This window comes from Medicago truncatula, chromosome 3 (genome assembly GCF_003473485.1).
Source record: "Medicago truncatula cultivar Jemalong A17 chromosome 3, MtrunA17r5.0-ANR, whole genome shotgun sequence".
In the NCBI taxonomy this organism is placed as follows: Eukaryota; Viridiplantae; Streptophyta; class Magnoliopsida; order Fabales; family Fabaceae; genus Medicago; species Medicago truncatula.
The window spans coordinates 2334710-2360095 of record NC_053044.1 but is presented as its reverse complement, the minus strand read 5'-3'; the positions used below and the strand labels follow the sequence as shown (position 1 = coordinate 2360095).

At 32.6% G+C, this 25386-nt stretch overlaps 4 protein-coding genes across 9 annotated transcripts; 3 read left to right on the top strand and 1 right to left on the bottom strand.

The window, feature by feature from the left end:
* Window positions 1-3120: 3120 nt before the first annotated feature.
* On the top strand, window positions 3121-7791 carry LOC11416314 (SOSS complex subunit B homolog). Of its 6 annotated transcripts, XM_024779949.2 has the most exons (4): window positions 3121-3425; window positions 5804-6024; window positions 6519-7026; window positions 7288-7791. In XM_024779949.2, exon 4 carries the CDS (start codon window positions 7292-7294, stop codon window positions 7703-7705), a length of 414 nt encoding a protein of 137 aa, XP_024635717.1. In that variant the 5' UTR covers window positions 3121-3425; window positions 5804-6024; window positions 6519-7026; window positions 7288-7291; the 3' UTR covers window positions 7706-7791. The 6 variants fall into 6 exon arrangements, 4 of the variants coding, with proteins under 4 accessions (XP_024635717.1, XP_024635720.1, XP_024635719.1 ...); XM_024779952.2 differs by lacking the exon at window positions 5804-6024; XM_024779951.2 differs by lacking the exons at window positions 5804-6024; window positions 6519-7026 and having other exon boundaries at window positions 7288-7788.
* A 3510-nt stretch (window positions 7792-11301) lies between these two features.
* LOC112419798 (uncharacterized) lies at window positions 11302-11853 on the bottom strand. Its single transcript, XM_024777709.1, has one exon. The coding sequence runs from the start codon at window positions 11851-11853 to the stop codon at window positions 11302-11304; it is 552 nt and encodes a 183-aa protein (XP_024633477.1).
* A 931-nt stretch (window positions 11854-12784) lies between these two features.
* LOC11422410 (phosphatidylinositol/phosphatidylcholine transfer protein SFH13) lies at window positions 12785-18440 on the top strand. The gene is made up of 15 exons (XM_039831676.1): window positions 12785-13008; window positions 13483-13585; window positions 13879-14185; window positions 14381-14480; window positions 15111-15377; window positions 15669-15746; window positions 15832-15936; window positions 16030-16079; window positions 16159-16258; window positions 16384-16479; window positions 16606-16716; window positions 16820-16973; window positions 17199-17584; window positions 17674-17748; window positions 18021-18440. The coding sequence occupies exons 2-15, from the start codon at window positions 13579-13581 to the stop codon at window positions 18039-18041; spliced, it is 1857 nt and encodes a 618-aa protein (XP_039687610.1). The 5' UTR covers window positions 12785-13008; window positions 13483-13578; the 3' UTR covers window positions 18042-18440.
* A 4173-nt stretch (window positions 18441-22613) lies between these two features.
* LOC11416313 (GPI-anchored protein LLG1) lies at window positions 22614-24488 on the top strand. Its single transcript, XM_003598263.3, has 3 exons — window positions 22614-22887; window positions 23007-23063; window positions 23881-24488. Exons 1-3 carry the CDS (start codon window positions 22788-22790, stop codon window positions 24234-24236), a joined length of 513 nt encoding a protein of 170 aa, XP_003598311.1. The 5' UTR covers window positions 22614-22787; the 3' UTR covers window positions 24237-24488.
* Window positions 24489-25386: the final 898 nt, after the last annotated feature.

Genomic DNA, 25386 nt, shown 5'->3' with positions numbered 1-25386 from the left:
GTTACAATGGAAAATTCTCTTTATCCAAAATTGACCTTCGATCTGGGTATATTATCAAATTCAAATGCATTAGGATGATATACTGAAAACATCATAGTTATGGCTTTAGAGTTAACTAATGCTCCAACCTTATCTTTGCAAGTTTGTTCTAGTTTTTTTAATGATATTCTCATCTTCAACAACTCTTAGGCAACACATTTGCAGATTTAGAGGCGGTCCTTCCAACATCACAACAGTACCAATATTATGCTTATGGAAATAAATGTAGTTTTAAGAGGATGATTTACTATTAGGAAGGGGTATCTATGGATCCACATTAAATTGCATAAATTTTACTGTGATCAATTCCCAAGGATGTTAAAGAAGCAAGGAGCTTCTTGTGAATAGCTGACTTTTATTGTCGATTTGTTAAAAACTAGGACTAGGATAAGAATGCTTAGGCATTGACTGACTAGGTGAAAGTTTTTTTTGTTGGAGCTCAATTGTTGAAGAGGCCTTCAGAATGTTGTAGAAGGCACTCGCAACATCAACAATGTTGGCCTTGCCTTACTTTAGAAAGTGATGCTTTAGATAAGGGTGTTTGATTGCAGCTAGGGAGACTACCAATTGCCTACTTTAGCTAGACAATAGCTCCAACTTTAATCTCTAATAAATTGATATGTGAAAAAGATAAAACAACATTGGTTTTGGCCATTCAACACTGAAGACCATATCTGGTTGGTGGAAATGTACAATATTTTAGGATTAGAGGAGCCTAAAAATTCTACATGAATGAAGAATGATCGGCCAAAACCAACAAAACGGTTGTGGCTTAGTTGATGGGGGGTATGACTTCAAGATTGTAGATAATAGAGTGATAGATTCACTCTCAAGGAAAGGGAAGAAGACATCGGGATACAAGTAATTATAAGATATTTTGGCCAGATCATGTTGGTATTGAGTTGAGCAAAATAACGACGACATGGAAAACGATCCCAATTCCCACTCATATTATATACCAAGAGCATACTCACTTGTATCACAAGGGAAAACTGGTTCTTGCACTAAATTCTGCATGGATTCAAAAGTTCTCTCAGGAATTTAATACTACAAAATTGTGCAATCATTTTATTTGAGTAGAATGTTGCGATCGGTTGTCGTGTGTGCCAACAAAAACAAATACTCCTAGGCAGCTTCACCTAAATGTTTGCTGCAACTGTTGCTTATATCAGTGTGGATTTTATTACATGCTTATTTAGGTAATTGTGGACAAATTGGGCAAATATTCTCTCTTCATCTCTATCTAATGTCATTTTACTGCTCATTCCTTACCTGCAATTTTTGTAAAAGTAGTGCAATTGCATGAAATTCCATGCTGTGAGCAACAATTTTCGTGCATTCATGAGTAATTTATGCCAGAAAATCTTAAAACGACAGTGAGTTCAATTGAGGATGAGCATAACATATCATCCTAAATGTGATGGCCATACTGAAGTAACTAACATGACCTGGAGACATGATTTAGGCGTTTTCTAGTTGAAAAACGAAAATTCAGGGCATATGTTTTTTTCATTAGATAAAGTTTTAGTTTAAGGTTCGTCCAGACATATCGTTCACAACTAATGTTGGTTGGTCAACCCAAGGAGCATATGAAGTGTTCAAACAAATAGGTAATGTTGTGTTTTAGCTACAGCTCTATTAGCAAGCTCCTGGACATTGGATATTTCTTGTTTCCCATTTCAAGAAGAAAACTTGACAACTGATGGAACATTTCTTACCACTAGAGTTATAGATAAAAGCAGAAGTTATTCCAAAGCAAGTGTTAGACAACCATTTTGTTGAGGGAAGTCTGATGCTCGAGTCATATAGATGCAGCTTCCTTAATTCATTCATTGATTGTAGTACAATTTTTTATTTTTGCAAATGTGACACATGGGTCTTTTTTATTTTTGAGCAAATGTGACACATGAGTCTAAGATAGTATTTATTGTATAAATTTAATCAACCATGCTCACGATGCAATTTTGAGAAGAAAAAAAATCTCATCTAAAGATTAAAACAAAATATGGTTTGGTTTGGATGATTTGTTTAAAATTTTGATCTAATCCAATTAAGGAGTTAAAGTACATGGTACAAATCATGACAAGGGATAAAATACTAGTATAACTTTTTTTTTTGACAAAAACAAAATGATATTCATTCATTCAAATCGAGAGATTACATCGTTTAACACCGCTAAAGACGTAAAGGATGAATCTGCGAACAAACTCACAGCATCCAAGTTAATAATGCCTACAAAAATATATGATAAAATTAAAGTGACCGGAATATCCATATCCTCCGAATTTGCAACGTTGACGCCCAAATCTTTGATTGAATAATCGATATTTCAATATGAATCAAACAACGCCGCACTAGACAACGAATAACAAACCACCACACTTAGATGATGAAATCACAAAGAAAAAAATATAGATATATGTGAAAATCACTTATTTAGATTGAAATAGAGAGAAAAAGATGAAGAGGGTTGATTCAGGTTTAGAATTGACCCAAAACCACCCCTCAACGAAGAAACTGTAAGAGAAAACCTATAAAAAAAAAATTAGGGCCGGCTTATTGGAGAGGGAGAAGAAAACAGGAATCTTTACTGATATAACTTTTAACTTGCTAATTTGTTATTAAAAAAATAAAAATTAATACAATATCTCATCATACTAAAAAAAATGACTATAGAATTTATATATACGGTTTCAATTAATTTTACAAAATGAATATGGAATAAGAAAATTTAAAACATCCAATTATTTAGGTTTAGTGCGGTTTTTTTGTTTTTTTTTTAAATCAGTTTACAATTTTGATTTTGCTTATTAGTCTAGGATTCAAACAACTTTCTTTAAGATGGAATAGATTCACCCCTCTAAAAGAATGGATTATTAAATCTATTATTTGAAGATTTGTATAATGAAGATTTGAATTCGTTTATGAGTTTTTCTATTTAAAAAAAAATGTTGATATTTTATAATATAAAAGATTAAATATAAAAAAGATAAAGAAATATTTTTTTTTTTAGTCAAAGTAAAATTTTATTCAAAATTGAACGAGGAAGTACTAAATAATTCCCAAAAAACAATTGTTTATTGAATGCTGTACCACACCAAACCTGAGTTTCTCTAGCGCAACCTTCTTGCTTCTCTTTCAGACTCAAGTAGGGTGAGGGTGTCTCCTTCTCTAACTGGTCCCTTCACGTTCCTAACTAACTTGAGTCACTCACCTCACCTGTCCTCTAGAACCATTACGACCCATACTTGATTTTATAATCCATTCTTGGTTGCGGTGGCCTGAGAAGAAGAAGAAGAAGACCTCAATCAAGCTCTGCCGCGAGAAGACACTGAAACCCCCAAAGAAGTGAAGCTACTCCCTTTCTGTCGTCAGAAAAGCTTTAGGTAGCTGTAGCTATTACTTTCAATTACTGTTCCTTCTTTTTCCTCATCTCTATTTTAATTTAGTGAAAGCAATGTTCATTGTTTCGCCCGTGATTGTTTGTTTATATCATGATATATTGCAAATTGTTTAAATCTTATTACACAAATTTGGGAAGGAAAAAAAGTACCTTGTCCCTCTTTAGATAAACAACTTATTTGCAACGTATAGCTCAAATAAGCGCTTAAGTGTAGAAAAAAAAAAAAAAAGTTTAATTATTTTTGTATAAGCTATAAGCTATCTTAGAAATTTTATCACTCAAACTGAAAGGAAAATTTTATCATACAGTTGTTGTACGACCAGCATTGTTGTATGAGACAAAATGTTGGGTGGTAAAGAATCAACGCGAGAATAAAATAAGGATAGTGGAGATGAGGATGTTGCATTGGATGTGTGGTAAGACTAGACATGATAGAATTAGAAATGAAAACATTAGAGAGGGTGTTGGGGTAGCACCATTCGTAGAAAAGATGGTGGAAAATCATCTTACGTGGTTTGAGCATGTAGAGAAAAGATCTATAGATTATGTAGTGAGAGTAGAGCAAATAGAGGGTAGTCAAATCACTAAAGCTAGAGAAAGACCTAGGAAAACTATAAGAGAAACTATTAAGAAAGATCTAGAGATTAATGAGTCGGAGAGGGTAATGATATATGATAGAACATTATGGCGTTGTTTGATCCATGAAGCCAACCCCACTTAGTTGTATAAGGATTGGTTGTTGTTGTATATAGGTTTAGTTAAGAAAATTGATAGTGAATATTGGATAGCTTAAAGATATGGTAACTAAAACTGATAATGCAAACCCTCTGATGAACACAAATTCTTCAAATTTGTATCACTACTACACTAGTAGTAAATATAGCTGAGGAAGGTGATGAAAATGCAGTTGTGGGAGAGGGAAGTAAGATTAGGAAATCTAACGTGTGGAGTCATTTCTCCCTTGGTAGTTACCAAAGGGGGACATAAGGCAAAAATAATCATTTTCGTGTTTTATGGTACACTTGGATATGTGGTAAAGATTAGATAAAGAAGATGTTTTAGACCGAAGAAATTATGTGGGTTATAACAGTTAAAGCTTGGAGGGTTGTGGCTGAACTTGTAACATATTATGGAATATTGTAAATTTGTACTTGTAACATATTATGGAATATTGTAAAGTTGCAGAATGATGAATATTCTTTTAGAACATAGATTTTTGGTGCCGTCTAAGGTCTTATTTGCAAGTGAATGTTACCAACTATTTTTGGATGAGAAGAAAAAGTGTAAGGCTTGGTTCATAAAATGCAGCATTAATGTTTGTATGACAACTGATTGTTGGACGTCAAATCATAATCTAGGTTACATGTGCTTGACGATACATTTCATTGATGAAGAATGGAGACTAAAAAGAAAGTATCCTTAAGTTTTGTTTAATTGAAAATCATAATGTTGAAACCAGTGTAAGAGAAATTGGAAGATGTTTAACCCTGTAAAACTAAGAAGAATGAAAAAATAAATTGTGAGAACTTGAGAATCATAAAGATTGGGTGGGAGAGAAGGGTGGCTTGACATATGGAGAAAATAAAAGATGGAAAGTAGGAGATAGGAGATGACTTGATTAAATACAAAATGAAAATAAGATTAGTTTCTACATACGACTATATATAAGAATATAAGAATTATATTATACAATTTTTTTTTTTAGAAAAAGACTATTTTATTTATTTATAAGTTCTATCTCTCACAGTAGTACTGCGTGTGAGAATTATTACATGGCTACTTGAATTTAATTTACACTCACCATGTTCCCACTTTCCCTTGAGTTTGTAGACGCAAGAAGTTAAACATAGTCTTATACATCCTTTCTTGTAAACCACTGAAGACAGATTTTAAATGATCAATTGAGTTGGAAGTATGAATTTTTACAAATGAGATAAAACAGCCTAAAAAGCTTAGTTCATCACTTGCAGGTTCCCCAGACTCTTCAGATTTATTTATCCATCTCTAATCTGAGATCTGATTATCTAGAAAATAGATGCACATACACATGCACATGTAGAGATACTATTATATATTATTTTTCTTAATGGCATAGGGAACCATCATACAATTATATGAGTATAGAAATTTGGGAAGGACTCTTGATATGTCTTTTGCACAACAACACAAAGGAGAGTGGAAATTAGAGAATATTGGAGAAACTAGAGAACTAATTTATTTTGTTATCATTCTCACAGCAGTGGCGGAACTGGGGGGTGGCAAGGGGGAGCCACCGCCACCCCATTCTAAAAATAAATAAATTTTTTTATATATTGGAAATTACAAAAATATCCTTCAATAGTACTAATATTTCCTATTCAGTCTCATTTCCTCTTCCCGTTTCTCTTTCATCTGAGAACAAGTGAGAAACGCGATCCTTTTCTTCTCCCAACCAAAGCAAATCGATCCACCACCGCCGGTGAGCCGCGACCACTCTCCTCCTTCTCCATCCATCACTGCCGCCGCGATTACTCTCCTCCTTCTTCAGTTTAGAGAGTTATCTCCATCTCTCTCCACAAACCCTAATTGTTGTAACTTGTAAGGTAATGTGAAATTGAATGTAATTTCCTTCAATTATGATTATGATTTGTATTACATGTTCTTTATTTGATTGCCATGAGTTCTTTAGTTGATTTTCAACTCTAATTGTTAAACCTGTTGACTGTTGTTCTTTGCCCCTTTGGTCGTAACCATATTCACTGTCCTTTGTTAATTGATAAATTCATAATTGCATAACCTTTACTCTCTTTACAAAGATTTTTTTGTTAATCATAGTTTTAATCATAGCCTAGTGATGGTTTCACTTTCTAATGAAATTACTTGTTTAAGTCTTTGTGGTAAATTCTTGGAGGAATCTACTGATTAATTTTATGTGAAATATAGTATTATTGATGTAGGACTAAACTTTTTACATCTTAAACTGCTCCAAATTGAAAGCTAATGGAGTGGAATGGATGATGACTCAAGAAGATATGCAGTTAAAATGCCGTATATTTGATGGTTGTTTGAAATTGTGAATATTTTCATGTAATGTTAGATAAATTGGAGCAAGAAGATAGCTATGTGGTTGTAGCTTAATGTTGGAGAAGAGAAGAAGAGTTATTTATGATAAAATGAAACCTTAGAAAAGAACTTTGAGTTTGACAACTAGCTAGAGCAAGAGCCATAGGAGAGATCATGGTTTAGTATTCGGAGCTGTCTGTGCCTTACTGCCAGTTTATTTTCTGCTGTTTTCAGTTTTTTACTGGTTTTTTGGTGCTACTGGTGTAGCAGATCAGCGCTGCTTGCAGCTGTTTTTCTGTCTTTGGTGGTTGCTTTTCAATGATGCTTGGCTAGTTCAGGAGTGAGGTAGGGGTATGCTTGCTCTATGCTAGTATATACTTCGGCCTCATTGTTTGATGCCATTGTTGGTTTTGGGTTTTCTCGGGGAATTGGTGTTACGTATTTAGGCGGCACCTCTTTGTATTTTTTCCCGATTTTTCCTCAAGTTTTTTTAATAGCAGCCACCCCAAACTTTTTTGTCTGGCTCCGCCACTGACTCACAGGTAAGTTTTGTTATTTGTTGAGTATATTTGATATATCATCGTGTGTGTTGACAATTGTGTAATCATATTTGACGTGTTTAGTTGATGTGATTTCCTGTTCCTATTTCATATAATAGTCACTTGAAGCACGTGAATTCGTTCAACTGATTTTTTTTATGCAATCGTAGTTAAACCGATTGAACCACAAACTAGAGGCCTCACTGGTTTGATCTCCGGTTCAGTTTTTTAAACTTTGGCATAATGAAGTGTGCGTTCTTGCAGGAAGATGATTGTTCTCAAAGACGTTGTGCCTGCAGCTCAAAACAACATAGAAACTAAATTTATAATTTTGGAGAAAGGGAGGACAATACTTGAAGGGCAAAATAAAAAGTGTTTGGCACTTGTAGCTGATGAAACAGCTGCAGTTCATTTACAACTTTGGGGAGATGAATGTGATTATTTTGATTCAGGTGACATCGTTTATATAACCAATGGTATCTTTTCCTACCTGCGTGGAAACCTTATTCTAAGGGCAGGTAAGAGAGGAAAGCTTGAGAAGATAGGAGAATTTACTATGTCCTACGTTGAGACACCAAACATGAGTGAGATTCATTGGATTCCTGACCCAACAAATCCTAAGAAGTATATCCAAGAGTATGTCATATCTCCTCATTCCCGTGCCTTCTCTCCAGTTTTGTAGATTTTGATGTTAATTTTACTCGTTGCAAAAGATCTGTTTGTTAATAAACCTATCTTTATTTAAGCACTTTTTTTTTTCTTTCACTATGGGTATTTTTATTTTTCTTTTTTATTATTTGATTGGTATGATGGAACACATGATCACATTGCGGAATTAAAAGATGGGATGTGAATGCTACTACTTTTGCTACCATCAAGTCTGAGAAAACCATTTTATATTTTTCGATTTCTCAGTTGGTAACCCAAACCTATGGCTTGTTTTGGTATTTGTTGAACTAAGTACAAGCCTATACCAAATACAGCAGAACAGGGAGATTAATAGAGCAATGCGTAAATGCAATCTGATATGGTCAAATTTGGGTCACTGACAGTAAATAATTGTGAACTATTTTTGACACGGTTGACGTTGTGGAATCCTAAAGTTTTACAGATAGTATTTAATGACGGAGGACCTGAGAGAGAGGCAGGGAGTCTGATGGAAAGGACTGAGGTAGCATGGAGGGATAGAGTAGAAGATTTCAGTCCTTGTGGAGGATGTATGGTGTTGAGACGAAACTGAGTGCTGTGTTGTGGGGGTAGAAGCAGCAGATTGATACTGATGAATAGAGTTTTTCTTGTGTGTGAAACAATGTGGCTGGTGGGTGATGGAGAATTTTGAATTCAAGCATTTTGACAAGTAGTGGTGTATATGTGATCAAAGCAGACAAATTAATGGACTGACGGGGCTGGGAGTATTGGTGAAGGAATGTGGTTCTAGGTGGTATGGGGATTTAATTGATTCGTGATGGGAAGTTCATCTGATGGTGTGGTATAGTGGATAAAAACAAATCACTTGCTGCATATGTGTTGAAATTGTAAATTCTGGGTATTGGAATGTGTGCTAGTGAAAGACAGAAATAATTCATTCTTAATGTGGAGTAACATAGTGATTCCATAGCACAGCATGTTGATATTGGTGATCATAGAAGCACATGATTTTAGCTTTGAGACATGCAATTTAGATATGATAAAGATGTTTGCCTATCATTTGTGTCACTACTCCAGTGAGTATCACATAAAGCAGGTGGTGACTCCAACTAAATGTAGCACATGATTTAGTATATTTTGAGAAGAGGTGTATCGTAAGCACTCTCTCCGACATTTACTTTTTATTGAGTGAAATTCATAAGAGTACCACACTTTAGAAATGAATTCCATATAAAATGGTGAAATTCACATGAGTTTTACCTAATAGGAGAATGATGTTTAGAGAGTGTTTATTACATTTATCATTTTGAGAGTACACTTAAACACCCACCTGCATGCAAGCGACAATGAAAACATTCTTGTTTTGGAACAATATATATAACAAAGACAACATCACGATGATTTAAACACAAAGTTCAAACTCCGACTCCTCTATTTGCATGTAAATTTCTAATAACTATTATCATTTCGTCTATTAAAAAACACATAAATGCAATGTGCGAGTGATGATGAAGTAGAGTATAAAAAATACTATCAATTATATTTTTCGGTGATGTAAATTTATTTTGTTTATTTTTTTAAGAAGAAATGTACATTTATTTTGTTGTATCTTGATTCACATAATTACACTACTAATTATTGTATTAACAGAAATATCTAATAATTAAACTTATTTTATTATAAATATGCATAATATATATCCAATCATTTTTTTGAGAAATATGCATAATATTAAACATTGCTTTATCTATGAAATTGAAAAGGTCGGTTGCTGTTTTTTTGTCAAATAAAAAACCAATTATTTTGAATAGGAATTGATTATCAGCATGGAACGAGACTAAAAAGGAATGAAATAGGACACGTAATAGGAGCACAAATAGAAAGAAACGAAAAGGTAGACACATCGTCACCCCCACAAATATTTTATTTTTTATAAGATCTACAAATAATTTGATAAAGTAAAAATAGATAAATTTACTAATTATTTATATTATATAAATAGATATAAAGTAGCAAGCACAACACAAAGATGGCATGACACGAGTACTCGGTGGGGGATGCTTCATGTCATGCCAGATGCTGGAACCTTCAAAGTTCACATCAATAGACAAATAATAATATCACATTAGTTCTCATCTTCCAACTAACTTTTTACCATCCTTCATCCAATTTGAATTTCATCTTTATTCTCTAACTCCTTCAAAAAAAAATTCTTTATTTAAAAAAATACTAACATAAATAAAACAACTAAAACTGTTTTTATAAGTAAAATAGTACATGATTTTTAATTTTATTGGATACATTTTCATTATATACTTTTTTTTTTTAAAGAAATTTAACTATACACTTTAAAATTACAATAGTAAATTTTATGACCGACCCTCAAGTGTCAATTATTGTTTTGGTTGTGCTATACCTCTAATTTAAAACTCATATTTGTTAGCTTAACTAACTGAACCAACAGTTACGAGAAAAATCCACGGAACAAAATAATGGAAATAATAATATTACATACTTTGTTAAAAACCTAAAATATGATTTCATTAATTATGTTAATTTTTAAAATAATAAAATAATACACTTTTGAAAAAAGTTGTAATACTATTATTATTTAGAATTTGGCATAATGGTAGTATTATTTTGAAATAAATAACTTAAAGTTTCTTAAAGTAAAATTATTATATGATGAGATGATTATGATTGTTTTGGTGTGAACCGGATGTTTTATGTTCATAACTATAGAGATGAATTCCACAAGTTAGACAGGACCACAGTGATATTTTTAGCATATTGGAAAGTGAAAAGAGTAAGGATTCTCTCCATTTTTGTGCCTTGTATTTTATACGATGCAATTATTAAATGAACATTTAGATAAAGTAAATTCACTAGTTGATTGAGAAAAAAGAGTAGGAAAAATTAAAAAAGAAAAGAAATGAAGATTGCAGCTATTGAATGAACATTTACTTAAAGTAATTAAGTTTACAAGACCTATCATAAGATGAAAGTGTTAAAATTGTTAGACCGAATATCATTATAAAGATTTGAATTCTAACTCCTTCACTTTTGTATGAATGAAAAAATAAAAAAGAATAAACAAAAGTGAAAACGAAAGAATATTAGCTAAAAGAATCAGACAAAGAGCATAGTGATCCATTGGGTCTCTCTTTTCATTCTCTTCTCATATATCCAAAAGGTAAGTATGCACTTTCCCATATTCATTTTTTTTTTAAAGAAAAAAATATTATTATTATTATTATTATTGTCAAAAAATATTATTATTATCATTTTATGGGAATTATTATGATGATTATTTCTATTTTTTTGAGGGGATTATTATTATTATTATTAATAATAATTTGGTGTGTGGTAAAAATAATCAATGCAAACCATATGTAATGAGATCCAAGAAAAATCAAGGGTTGTTGATAAGTATATTTTTTTAGCAAATGCGAAATTACTGCATTTAATTTATAATAAAAGAGTACATAGTAGTGGGAACAACATGGAAAACAAAGAGGAGAAGATGAGATAAGGTAGCACTAACAATACTATGTGCAACCTTATTTACTTGCCTCCTAACAAACAACATCATAAAGTCGTGATTACTTAACAAGATGTTTTTACATTGAATCACAAAAGGTCTCCAAATTCATTGAGGGGAGTGGTAGTAGAGTAGAGTGCATTCTCCATGGATCTACTGTCAGTTTCAAATATAACATTATGCATGCCATTGGAGATTGCCATCTCCATAGCTTCTAGCAGCCCAATGGTTTCCACCTTAAGAATAGTAGCAGAATTTTGCATGTAATCTGATTTTTCAAGTAAAAGCTGCCCCAATGAATCTCGAAAGCACATACCATACCCTACCATGGAATTGTTGTTGAAAACAGCGGCATCCACATTGCACTTGATCGTACCATTTAGAGGTTTCGTCCATGAGAAGTTGATGTCCGAGTTAGGCTGAGTGAATTTCACCTTTTGCATGCAGCTCCACTCGCGGTGAACATCACATGCACGAGATACGATGGCAACAGCGGTAGTATCAGTAGATTCCCATAACTTTAGATTGCGGCTCTTCCACAAACTCCAGAGAGTCATGACAGTTGTTAGCCTTTGTTGTTCCGGTAACCTGTCAAGTAAATCAAATAACATAGCCGTAAAATTATCTGTCATTTGTACCATATTCTGGATCAAGCTGTCAATGCCAATTATTTCCTAACAAGTTGCGGCCTGAGTGCAAATAAAAAAGGTGGGCATATGTGACTCCGTAAAAAGATTACAAGATACACATGAGTCGTCACAAGGAATACCACGAACGAAAAGGTTAGACTAGGTAGCCAAACTTTGATGAGCCAGTCGCCAAAGAAAGAAACAAACTCTCGATGGGACCTTTAAATTCCAAAGGAGCTTCCAAGAAGGGGTGAGATGTGTTGTAGATGATTCGTGCAAGAGATCGATGCAGATTCTGCACGTAAATTTTACCGTATAAGAGCCATTAATTGTTGAATTCCATATACGGCAGTCTTCACTTGGATGGTTATAAAGAGGAGCGGAGAGAATGGTCGCGGCGTCCGAATGATTAAAAATAGAGAGCACTGAGTTACGGTCCTAAGAAGCCATATCTGGAAGCATCAAGTGGCTGACTGTGAGTTCCTCATAATGGGGTGGTGGAGGAGTGGAGGGCTTGAGAGAAGTCAGATTACGAAGCCAAGGCATTTTCCACACATTAATTTTAGAGCCATCACCAATTTTCCATCTATAATACAAGGTAAGTAAATGTTAGTACTCCAAAGACTCCTCCAAGTATAGCTTGGATTATGACCGAGATGGACATCCAAAAATCCCTACACATGAAGTATTTGGCTTTGAGAACACGAGTAAGTAGTGAAGAGTCGGACAAGAATTTTCAACTTTGCTTATCAAACATAGATAAATATGACTTTTAGTGGATGATCTATAGTAAAACCCGAATCTAAAAGCTTAAAAAAAAAAAAATTGAAGTGTTTAATTTTTTTTGACTAATTTCCATCAAAAAGTACAAAATTTGTCTGTGTTTTAAGTTATCTTTTTTGGGTAAAGAAAGGAATAAATAAATACAAGCATGATCTAAAACCATGACATTTAACATTAACATAAGCTTCCTCTCTCTTCTTCTTCTTCATATTCATTTCATAACGCCTTTTTCATTATAAACTTGACATCTTTCTCTTGAGCTCACTTGAATTAGCATTTTCCTCAAAAAATAAATTAGAATAAAATAAAAAGATAACTCTTGAGAATGCTAAGTGGTTTAAACGACAACAATCTTCATCATCATAGCTTGTAAAGTCTCAAACGGCAAGTCGTTTTTTCAAATCTCACCTTTTTGTTTAATTTCACTTTCTCTCTCTTCTTTCAACATTTTCTGCATTAGATTTTATTTTCAGATTTATCAAATCACTGATCATGATCATGATACAGCTTCACAACTGTTGGATTTATGAAATCATTAACTGAGATTTTTTTATTTTTTTTTGGGTATATTTTATGTATTTTTTAAGAATTCATGTAGCATTAGTTTTGATTAATCAGCTTGATAATGATAATTCTAGTAGTTAGCATATTTTTCATCATTAAGGAAAATGTAATTTAAGTTACTGTTTTCTTCTAAATCAATTTAATTAATTACTTTATTTGTATATGTTAGTCTCTGGAGTAGTGATTTATGAACAAATTTGCTGTGAATTTTATTTATTTATTTTTATGTAATTTGGAGAATTCATGAAGGAATTTGGTGTGGATTTTACTTATTTGTTTGTTTGTATGTTGTAGATTTTGGAGCAGCTACTAATGAAGGAGTTTTCTGTGAATTTGATTTCCTGATTCAGTAATTAGGATAAACTTTCTTTGGTTTTCATTTGGACCAAAATGTCAGGTATTATTTGATATCTATCACTTTCGAATGTAATCAATTTTTTTATTTTATTTTATGGTTTATGATGTCCGTAAGACCTAGCTCGACTGGCAATGCTGATATTGTTAGTCTGGACACCTTCACCTGGGTTCGAGTCCAGAATCTCGTAATTGTGGGTTGAGTTTTAGGCAGTGTTTGCCACTTCGTCTGCAGACCAAAAACTAAAATTAAATGTGTGTTGTGATTGGCATGATTTTGTGTGTGTGTATGTGTGTGGGTAAAAAAACTGATTTGTATTTAAAATGTGTTGAAAGGATTTGAAGGGCAATGTAGTAATGATGAAATTAGGGAGAGGAGACTGGATGTTGAGTATTCGGAAGATGATAGGCGGCAATATTCTAAAATCGGAACACTTAGGAAGAAGGCAATGAATGCTTCTTCTAAATTCACTCACTCACTTAAGAAAAGAGGAAAAAGAAAAATTGACTATAGGGTTCCATCAGTGGCTATTGAGGATGTTAGAGATGCACGTGAGGAGACCGCAGTCCTTGAATTGCGCCAAAGACTTGTCGAAAGGGGATCTTTGCCTTCTAGGCATGATGATTATCATACATTGCTGAGGTACTTCCTCATTTTTTTCAAACTATTTCGTAATTTTTAACTAAACTACCTTGGAGAACTGTTTTTTGGATTAGCACTTTTGTTGTTTAAGGGCATTCTCACTTGCATTTTAAGTGTGTTGTCATAAATAAAAAGTGTTAGGTTTTTTATTCGCTCACATTACGTTGATTCTTGTTAATCTGTATTTCCCGCTAGGTTTCTTAAAGCTAGAGATTTTAATATTGAGAAAACAATTGAGATGTGGGAAGAAATGCTTACGTGGCGAAAGGAGTATGGAACTGATACCATTCTTGAGGTAATAATACTAATTTAAGTCATAGCCATAAAAAGGTAGATTTTCTTTAGGCCACAGAATCTTTCGGTGTAACAGAAGGATAATTAGGATTCCTTCAGTTTTTCTGATTTTGTCGATCGTAAATTCAATACATTTATTATTTAATTTGAACAAAGCAGATACTCTAGCCTCCACCTCACAGCTCATACTTGTACATGAATTGGTTGTTGATACGGTATTAGGGATGTATGAGTGTATGACTAAGCAAGTGGTCAAGAGTTCCACCTCCTATTTTTATAAAATTTAAATTTCTCCAAAACAACTGTTGCTTGAAGTGTGTTAGATATAAAATCACTGACGAGTTTCCACCTTAACAGCCCAAGCTTTTAAGAGAGTTGATATTTGTCGTAGTACCGAAGTCTCTATAACTATAATCTAGTAGTTATGAGTTCAATGCTTGCTACTCCCATTTTGCACACCATCAAGCATAAATAGCTCTTGCGGGAGGGGGAATGTTAGATAAAAAAACCTCCAATAATTATTGATAGCATAAGCAAATAAGAGCAAAATATTTTACTTTTGTAATATTTGAAAATTTTGCTTTATACATGTTTCATTTTCTTCTAATGCGAGAATTATCTATCCTTGAAGGATTTTGAATTTGAAGAGCTGGAAGAAGTATTGCAGTATTATCCTCAAGGTTACCATGGAGTTGATAAGGAAGGTAGGCCGGTTTACATTGAGAGGCTTGGGAAAGCTCATCCAAGTCGCTTGATGCACATCACCACAATAGATCGATATTTGAAATACCATGTGCAAGAGTTTGAGAGAGCGCTGCAAGAAAAATTTCCAGCATGTTCCATTGCAGCAAAGAGACAGATTTTTTCGACAACAACAATACTGGATGTACAGGGCTTGGTATGTTGCGTTACACTAATAATTTTTATAAGTTAAGCACCCTTATTACTAATATCAGGTGTGAACCCTGTTAATCATTCGGTGTGTCGGATAGTTTGCTAAGCTGCTTGTTAGTAGATTGTTTATGTGTTTAGGATTTTATGAAATATGGTATCTGCCTAAAAATCAATCTCTTTAGTTACTAGTGAGGGGGTTCTTTGGTGTTTCTCAATTTTAAGAATTTCCTTGTTTGCAAGTTGTTGAAACGTTTTTATGCTGAAATTTTAGCTGCAATTGAAATGTGTGATGCAGGGAATGAAAAATTTCTCACGTACTGCAGCAAATCTCTTGGCTTCCATGGCTAAAATAGATAGCTGTTACTATCCTGAGGTTTTTATCCTGTCCGTTTCCAAAGAAACTTTTTTGTTGCGTCCCTTTTCATTTCTATGTGATGATTATCCGTTTGTATTTGCAGACATTACATCAAATGTACATTGTCAATGCTGGTACTGGCTTTAGGAAGATGCTTTGGCCTGCTGCACAGAAGTTCATAGATCCCCAAACTATTGCAAAGATACAGGTGAAGGATATAACTATCATATCAGTCAGCAATATTTAACATGCTCGTTTCTTGCGAGGTTACTGATCTTATATTCATTTCCCTAATTTTCAGATTGTTGACTCGAAATCTCTATATAAATTACAGGAAGTAATTGACTCTAGGTACGCCTCTGTTCCTTTGTTATACTGCATTCTAGTTTCTATTTAACTTACTGATTAGTTTGTAAATGAATCTGCACAGCCAGTTGCCCGATTTTCTTGGTGGTTCATGTAAATGTCCTAGTGAAGGTGGATGTCTTAGGTCTAACAAGGGTCCATGGAATGATCCTGATATCATGAAGGTAATGTTTCTTTGTTATCTTGTTTCTTAGCCCTTAATTGCGCCAGCTTTTTGAAAATATGTATGGTGTAGAAATACCTTGTCAAACTAGCATTTGGCCAACTAATGTAGATATTCTGATTTTAGCTATCAGGTAATGCGGAGGCAACTTTTGTGAGGCAAATCACCAGGGCGTCCAATGAACAGAACAATTTTGACTCCTTTCAGTTACACTCACTGAAGGCAAGTTTAAGTCTTTTGGTCATGAAAAAGTTGGGATTTCACGAGTGTTTACTATCTTATGGTAGGTAGACATTCATTAGAAATTACAATCTTATGGTTTTTTTTAACTATTTTCTTATCTCCCAGGGGCGATGCAGTGACTCTTCAGCAGAATCAGGGTCTGATTTTAATGATTACTCATCTCCTACCAGACAAAGGAGATGTAGTTATCCTCGTTTAGCGCCAGTTTGTGAAGAAGTAAGTTTTTTAGAATCCTCATTCTTATCTTAACACACGGCATGCGCATTTTGTGTGGTTGTCTTGAGCTTTTAATCATACCTAACTGCTCTGTCTTTTGCAGGTCAGGGTACCAGATGTGAATGGCTACTACAGCTGTGATGATAGTGCTCTATCAGCTCAGAATGTAATTGAAAATGATCAACATCGCCTTACTCGAGAGCAGTCATTGCAAACTAATGATATGGAGAATATTGCTTGTAGGACAAATTCAGAAGGTATTGTTATAAAATTGTTGAAGGCTTGAACCAATTATATTTGTGTTCCTTTCATATATCGTATAGAGTCCAAATTGTGCATATCCCCTTGTCATATTTGGACTTCGAAGTTGGAAATACTTGATGGCTACTATTCATGCTAAGTTTAACTCATTATTGACAAGTATTTCTGTTTTATCCTTATCTACTGAGCTCCCACTAACTTTTTCTTCTTCTTTCATTCAGGTACTGTGGTCAGCAATTTGCTTAGCATTATTAAGGAAAAAATAGAGAAAATGAATTTTTTATATGTACCACAAGTGCTGACATCCTTTATGGAAAGACTCGCTGCGTTCATCTGCAGTCTAAGATTTGAATTTTGGAGAACACGGAACATTGTTCACCCATCAAATTCCACAGAACGCGTCATTATTAACCATTCCGCAGCTATTGAATCAACTTCTGAAAGAGATTATATTCTTCCTTGTGAACAACGTCTTCAGAGGCTAGAAAAGGTTTTTAATGAACTCAACAACAAACCCGATGGCATGCCTTTGGAGAAGGAGCAAATGCTTATGGAATCCTTGGATAGAATAAAGTCCGTTGAGTTTGACCTTGAGAAGACAAAGAGGGTATTTGTCTATGCTTTCATCACTCATCTATGTCTTTCGATTAAGTTGATCTGATGGTGTGGTTTTTAAAATTTGTGTTTTTTCTGCAGGTGCTGCACGCTGCAGTGATGAAGCAGCTTGAAATTAATGATTTACTGGAGAACATGCAGCAGCCGAAGTGTCGAGTAAGTTGATCGTTGTATGATATTTAAATAAGGAACATACTTGAAGAGGATGATAAACTTCATGAAATTTAACTAAAGAAGTAAACTTGAAAAGAAGGATAAACCTCAAAAGTAGAAACTTTTTTGACTGCTGTGATCATCTGTATTAATCTTCTAACGGCATATGTTCGTAAACCTATAAAGTTGCAACATCATCAGTTAAGAATAAGTTGCTTGTGAGAACATTAAATTGGGTAAGCTTGTCATTAACTTTTGCTATATTATTCTTGCAGCAAAGAAGGCTATTCTGTTGAATCATCATTTTTAGTTAAAGAAGTCCTTTAAATGTCGGATATCAGGCAACACAGTCGAACGTTGATCGGACCCAATGAAGCCCTAGGCGAGGCATTCAAGTCTAATGGGTTGCTAACTAGAGCATACATACTTACTAGAGTGACATGAGAATTTGGTATAGTACACAGTTCAGTTCACTTTGTTTTTTTATATATATTATACTAATAAAACAATAAAACTATATATAATGACTTGACCAAAAAAAATATATATGTAGATTTCTTATACGCTTTTTTTGTCGTCTGTTTTCACAATAAACAAGTGACAAAATTTGTACTGTAATATGTTATATTCAGTAGTATACAGTGTATAGAATAGAGATATAATAGAAAAGTTTCAGTGCTGAAAATTTAGAGAAATTAATGGTGTATTTTGCGTAAAGTTTTTAGGTAGGCATGGGAAATATATATTGTCTATTAATTAATATCGTGACAATGAAATTTCTTGTCACATTCCCATGTCCAATATAGTGGATTGCCTACTTTTTTCTTTTTTTTGGGCAAAACCTTTTTCACATAAAACGAGCAAAAACATACATAAGATTGCAATGCATTAAAATCAATTCCACTTGCAGCAATATTTTGAAATTCTTCTTTCTTGTTTAAGAGCAAATTCAATACGTTGAAAGTGAAATTTCTAGTCAGAATAGTGGATTACCAAAAAAAATTCACGAAGTAGTTTACCTACTTTTTACTAAAAAAAAAAAAGGTAGCATAAGTACGTTTGCGTGCATTAAAATTAATTCTAACACTATTTTGCAATTCTCTTCATGTCTTTAAACTTATATATTCAATAGGATTAAATATGTTTTGTTTATCTATAAAAATTATGAGTTTGTAAGTTTAGTCCCCGCGAGGTAAGGACAATGCATAATATATGTATCTTAGGGATAAGGTTTAATCCTCAAAAGAAAATTATTCGCGTTTAGTGCCTAAATTGTCTTTTTTCATTTCTAAAGGACTATTCAAAGGACTGAAAATATATATTTTTTTTAAAATGTTTTCAAAGGACTAAAAATATATATTCTTTGTGAAGTTTTCTAATATAGGACTAATGGGTCTATCTATGCATTCAAGCATATTACATATGGCCGGCTATAGCGTCAAAAATCCCAAATTCATGGGTTTCAGGGTTTATGTATTGCATAGAGATAGAATCTATCTATTTGTTTATATTTTCCTAAGAATTCTGGTCATTATCTAAATGGTTTCGTCCATTCCCAAAGTAAAAGTTTAAAATGTCCCTACGCATGTTAACATGCGCTAGTGTATTTTGTACCTAAAGTTATGTCACATAGCGTGACTTAACTTGCGCTAGTGTATTTTGAGCGTGAGTTAACTCACGCTAGTTGGCCGGTGCAGAACTGAAGAACAAACGTTTTTTGGTCTGTGGTCAGTTTTTCAACATTCAATCCACACGTTTTTAACACTATTTTACACGTTTTTTGACAACATTAATGGTGTTTACAACCAATACTACCATTCCCACCTATAAATACTCCTCCATACTTTCCTAATTCCTCACACCATATCACTTTCTCTCCCTCTATTTCTCTTCTTTCTTTCTTTTTCAATATTCTCTTTGGGGGCAAAAGTGATCAATCTTCTTAAGGTAAAATAGTGAGCAGCCGACTTGGGAAAGTGATCGACCCTTGGGATAAGTTTAAATATGTTTTTTTAAACCCCATAAACTTTTTACCGTGGGTAAAAACAATCTTCTTGGGGTAAAAAAAAATCAGATTTAAATTTAGCCCAAGGGTTGATGATGTATTTTTTTCAAAAGGCTGCTCACTATTTTACCCCAAGATGATTGGTCACCTTTTACCCCAAAGAGGGAGAAAATAAGTAGTGAATTTGAATAAATTATTGTAAGAATTATTGTATTGTTTCAATTATTAATAAAATGGGGCATATATTATATGCCTCAATTTTATTCATTCCTTTTTATTTTATATTCGAATTTTGTATTTAATGAATAAATATTAATTTAGTTTATTTACTTGTATTTATATTTATATTTATTTAATGAATAATATCAAATCAATATTTATTTTAAGTGCATAAATAAATTAGAATAAAGGAAATCAAATAATTTGAATATAGTAAATAAAATAATTTAGATTAATGTAAACAAAATAATATAGATTAAAGTTTATAAAATAATTTAGAAAAAAGTAAAAAAAAAAATTAGAATAAAGTAAATAAATTAATTTAGAATAAAGTAAATAAAATAATTTAGGATGAAGTTAATAAAATAATTTAGAATAAAATTAATAAAGAAAATTAGAATAAAGTAAATAAAATAATTTAGAATAAACTTAATAAAATAATTTAGAATAAAGTTAATAAAATAGTTTATAATTAAGAACTAAATGTAACCAAAAAATAAGAATAAAGGCCTAATTGAAAATTATTTAGTGCATAGGTTTCATATGCACTAATCAATCAAAAAAACAGTAAAAACACTTGTAAAACTCAATAAAAGTGTTGAATAACCGACAAAAGTTCATAAAACTTGTTCTTGACCACCGGCCAAACTGGTGTGAGTTAACTTACGCAAGTGTTAACTTGGACGTGAGTTAACGCACGTTAGTGTTAATCCTGGGCTCAAGAAAACATGTTTTTTTGACTTTGTTCAATGCATTTTACACGTTTTTGTTAAATTTTTACACGTTTTTTTGACCCTATTTATGGTAGATATAACCTATGTTATAATCTCCCCCTATATATACACCTCTAAACTTTCCCATTTCCTCACACCATCTCTCCTCCTCACTCTCTCCCCATGAATCTTCTTCATTTCCTTCTTTTTTTCTTTCTTTATTTTGGTGTAAAAAGAGAAAGAATGATAAGTAGCGGGAATGCTGGGGAAAAGATAAGTTGTGAGCAACTTTCTTGGAAAAAGAATCTGATTGGGTAAAACTAAATGTGCAGATTTAGTTTTACCCCAAGAAGCTAGGTTTTTTGGTGGTTTTCTTTTAGTTTTACCCCATAGAGGTCGGTTTTCTGGTGGTTTTCTTTTAGTTTTACGCCAGGGAGGTAGATTTTCTGGTGACAGTTTTAGATCTACCCCCTATGCTCAACCATGAAATAAATAAGAAATAAAACATGTGAGTACAAGGAATCCACTATATTCAGCACACTAACAAAAAAACCCTAATTTCTAAGATATGTTTCAAATTAACATTTTTTTGGTTAGTGTGCTGAATAGAGTAGATTCCTTGTACCCACATGTTCTATTCCTTGTTTATTTCATGGTTGAACATATAGGTCTAAAATTGCCTAAAACTGTCATTTATCCGTGTTTCTGGAGTTGAAAATAGGAGGTAGGACTAAAATTGCAAAAAACATGATAGTTTAGGATGGTTTTGTTCGATTTGAAAGAGGCAGTATAATTTTTGTGAACTGGTCAAAATGCGAGGACAAAAAATGTAATTAAACCTATAAATAATTTTAAATTTGAGGGTTTTTGAGTATCTTTGAGTGCATGAAAACATAAAAACTCACTTCACCCTTGAGATTTAGGAATTTGAGAATTGAATTCGGGATTTAGGGATTTGTGATTCAATTTAAGGATATTAATTTTCGATTCAAGGACCAAAATATTCAATTTGGGGTGACATTGGGGTGCAATGTCATGTGATATTGGCCAACCACAATGTTATTTTGTACACTTGTGACATTGTAGTTGACTAATATCACATAACAATGACATTCTAATGTCACCCAAATGTTATCCTTGAAGAGGGGCGATGTGGGGGTAAAAGAATTTAACCTAATCTAGAAGGCATTATTGAAATTGAAAAAGATAGTTGGAAAGGAAGGAAGGACATTTTAAGTTGCAGCTAGTTCTGTTCTGTTAATTAGTTTGCGCGTATTCCTTCCTCATGCTGTCTGTGCTGTCATACATTAACCTATTATCAATCCTGTCTGTCACTTATTTAATTAGCAATTTCCAAATGTTAGTTAGTTTCTTCAACTCCAACACGTAAATGACTGCCACTACTTTTTCCTTTTCTTTTTATTATTAAATCTAAACAATACTAGTTTTTACAACACAATAATTTATCAATACTGTAGACATAATTGGTACATAAACCATCAAATAGATCTAATATCATGAAGAGAAAGAAAAAAAAAAAAGTAAATTTAACATCAATAATTTTTTTGACAATAAACCATCGAAAGGAGTTTATAAATTAAGTGTTTTTTTTTTTGCACAATTTATTTATTTTGGATTAAGTATTCAAAATGACTAAAATTTCACTTAAAATAAACGAATAATCGAGAGTTCAAACTTTAATCTCTAGATATAGAATATAATATTCAAACAAACTGAATTATATTTGGAGGAATTTCACACAATTTTTTAAAAAAAAGTTAAAAGTTACTAACGTATATTTGTGATCTTTGATAAAAATTGTAAAAGGGTATTAATATAATTTTAATAAATAAAATATTCATTTAAAAAAATTATTAACAAAATTTTACACCAATTCAATAACTGCTCATATATAATAACATAAACACAAACCATTTTTCAAAGACAAGAAAAAACAAAGACTCATCTCAACAAAACTACTTCATAATTAATCATCAATTCCTCAAAAGGAAACTTAGTTAAAATATTTGACAATTGAGGAACACTTCAAAGAGAAAAATCTATAACTGGATCTATTTTATCTACAGCATCATAGAACAAACATCATGGCTTGTTCTGTGAATCAACAAAGCTTCTTGCTTTGTTCTTCACTTCTTCTCATCATGGCTGTTTCTGTTTCATCTTTTCATCCAACTTTTCTTCCTAGTAACTATCTTTTCATTTTTCACTTCATAGCTTTTTTATATTCAATTTTCTCAAATTTTGTAATAAATTTTGAAAAAGTTCTAATTTTTATATCTGGGTTTTGCTCTTTCTTATTGCAGATACTATTTTTGATGCTGAAACACTTACTGGTCGCCATCTTCTTCAAGCTAAAAAAGGTTCTTCATTTTCTCTCTCTCTCTCTCTCTCTCTTTTTTCTTCTATGCTTTTGGATCTACCTACTTATTTGTTTTTTTTATTGTTTTTTTTCTCAAATATATAATATTAAGTTCTAGTTTTTTTGTTTTTTTTGTTTTTTGGTTTATTTTGCATTTTTTTGTTGTTGGTTATTAGTATTATTGCTAATTTTTTTTGAAACATTATTATTGCTATTTATTATTATTATTGTTTGTAGCTGTGGATTTTCTGTTTATATAGTTTATTATATTGTGATTGCAGAAAATAAAGTTTATTAGCATTAATTTCTTGTCTAAAGATTCATGATGACAAATTAGTTTTTCAAATATATGAAATGAGACTAAAATGGTTCTTCCATTAAGCTTTCTGTGAGATCAACTTTGACCATTTTTTATGTTACTTCAAATCTTTGGATTCGGAAGACTGATTTGATGTTACAAATTTTTGAAGCACCAAATTGAGGTCTAAAGTATAGGATCAAAATGATAACTTAGGGCTTATTTGGGTTGACTTATTTGAGTTTATTTTACTTGTGAGATTGTTTGAGAGAGTTTATGGAAACAACTTATTACATGCCCATTAAGTTGTTTTCAGTTAATTTCCATAGGCTCTCTATAGGATAGCTTATGAAAAACAAGATCTAGTTTATATGAAAATAGTTTGACTTTATTTATCTTTTGTTATTGAATTAGCTTATACGTAAGCACATATATGAGAAGCTCTTAATTAAGTTTGTGTGTGTCTAAACACCAAAAGAGAAGAGTTTGCTGATGACATTGTTTCACATTGCACCTGCAGGCTGTTCTGTGAATTTTGAGTTTCTAAACTACACAATAATCACAAGCAAATGTAAAGGACCTAAGTACCCTCCCAAGGAATGTTGTGGATCATTTAAAGAGTTTGCTTGCCCTTATGCTGACGTGATAAATGATTTAACAAACGATTGTGCCTCAACCATGTTTAGCTACATTAATCTTTATGGAAGATACCCTCCTGGCCTCTTTGCGAGCGAGTGTCGTGAAGGGAAGGAAGGCCTAGCATGTGATGCATTGCCACCATCAGTGTCCGCCGATGATACTGCAAATCAAATCGTACATACTCCATCTCTAGTGCTGGTTCTCACAGCCTGCATCTTCCTAATCTTGTTATTCTAATATCTCAATATCTCAACTTCAATTCATTTGTTGCAGTGCTTTGCATTGTTGTATTATCAGTGAACATATTTATTTATATAACATGTTCGTTATTGTTGATGCGGGTTGATTATGCTAGAGCTGAAACTCGAGCTTGTACTTATATATAGTTACCATATAGTTACCTATGTTGTATTTGAGTGTTGTTTAGAGATTGCAAGTTTTGTTGGATCTTGTGTTCTCTGCAAATGAAGAGTAATATTTTATGTAGAATAGGTTTGTGTGAATTAATTTTTTAGAATCTGGATTTAAACTACTGCGATCAATTGATTTAAGCCCTTGGATAGAGATCAGTTGACTCACATCGTGACCTCGACAAATTGAGTGTTTTTTTTCTTCTTTTTCGGATAGAAAAATGTAAGTTTTGGGAAGCAGATTTTCTGCTGTAACAGCAGGGTGCTGTAAAGCATCCGAGCTGTCCGGTCAGAATTGTACGGCCATGATCCGGGTCTGCTCACCAATTGTTCTGATGTCGATGTTCGTTCTTCATCAACAATTGGCAATTTGGCATCATTGACAGATTGAATCAAATCTATTTCCAAAATTTAAGTGTGTACTTGTGATTTAAAGAGATATCAACCTATTATTCACTTAAATTATGTGTGCCAAATGAGCCTTGAGCAAATGAAATTACTCAAATTAGTTTCTCATGCTTTGTTATTCAGGTAAAGAAAATGCTTCATACATAACCCGTGTAGAATGTGGATATCATAGCAAGGACTCTACATAACAAGGATTTGTACCTACGCAAACTAGGAACGTGAAGGAAACATATAAAATTATAGGAATTAGGTGGATTTCATATCTAAACGAGGTTGACAACAAGTTCTTTTAAAGTTGACCATTTCTTCCTCTGTTAGAGGTGTTCCAGAAATGTCTTTGATAAACAAGTAAATGACTCTGAAAGAATGAATGTATTATTCAAACATTTGTAAATATTTTAACAACCTTAATTAGCTTTCATAAAATTTTGTTGAAGTAATTTGGAAAAGTTGCAAAAATTCACTAGTTAAAAGGATCCACTTAACATTTCTTTTGAAAAAAATAAAATGAAACTGCATATTACGTCAATAGTATTCTGTCACATCTTGATGTCTGCAGATGAGGAGAA

Coding starts and splice junctions, on each gene's coding strand:
- LOC11416314 (XM_024779952.2), top strand. CDS start 7,292: ATGATTGTTCTCAAAGACGTTGTGCCTGCAGCTCAAAACAACATAGAA.
- LOC112419798 (XM_024777709.1), bottom strand. CDS start 11,853: ATGGTACAAATGACAGATAATTTTACGGCTATGTTATTTGATTTACTT.
- LOC11416313 (XM_003598263.3), top strand. CDS start 22,788: ATGGCTTGTTCTGTGAATCAACAAAGCTTCTTGCTTTGTTCTTCACTT. Junction 22,888..23,006: donor TCATCCAACTTTTCTTCCTA/GTAACTATCTTT, acceptor TTCTTATTGCAG/ATACTATTTTTGATGCTGAA. Junction 23,064..23,880: donor TCTTCTTCAAGCTAAAAAAG/GTTCTTCATTTT, acceptor TTGCACCTGCAG/GCTGTTCTGTGAATTTTGAG.
- LOC11422410 (XM_039831676.1), top strand. Junction 14,481..15,110: donor GAACTGATACCATTCTTGAG/GTAATAATACTA, acceptor CTATCCTTGAAG/GATTTTGAATTTGAAGAGCT. Junction 16,259..16,383: donor ATGATCCTGATATCATGAAG/GTAATGTTTCTT, acceptor TTCTGATTTTAG/CTATCAGGTAATGCGGAGGC.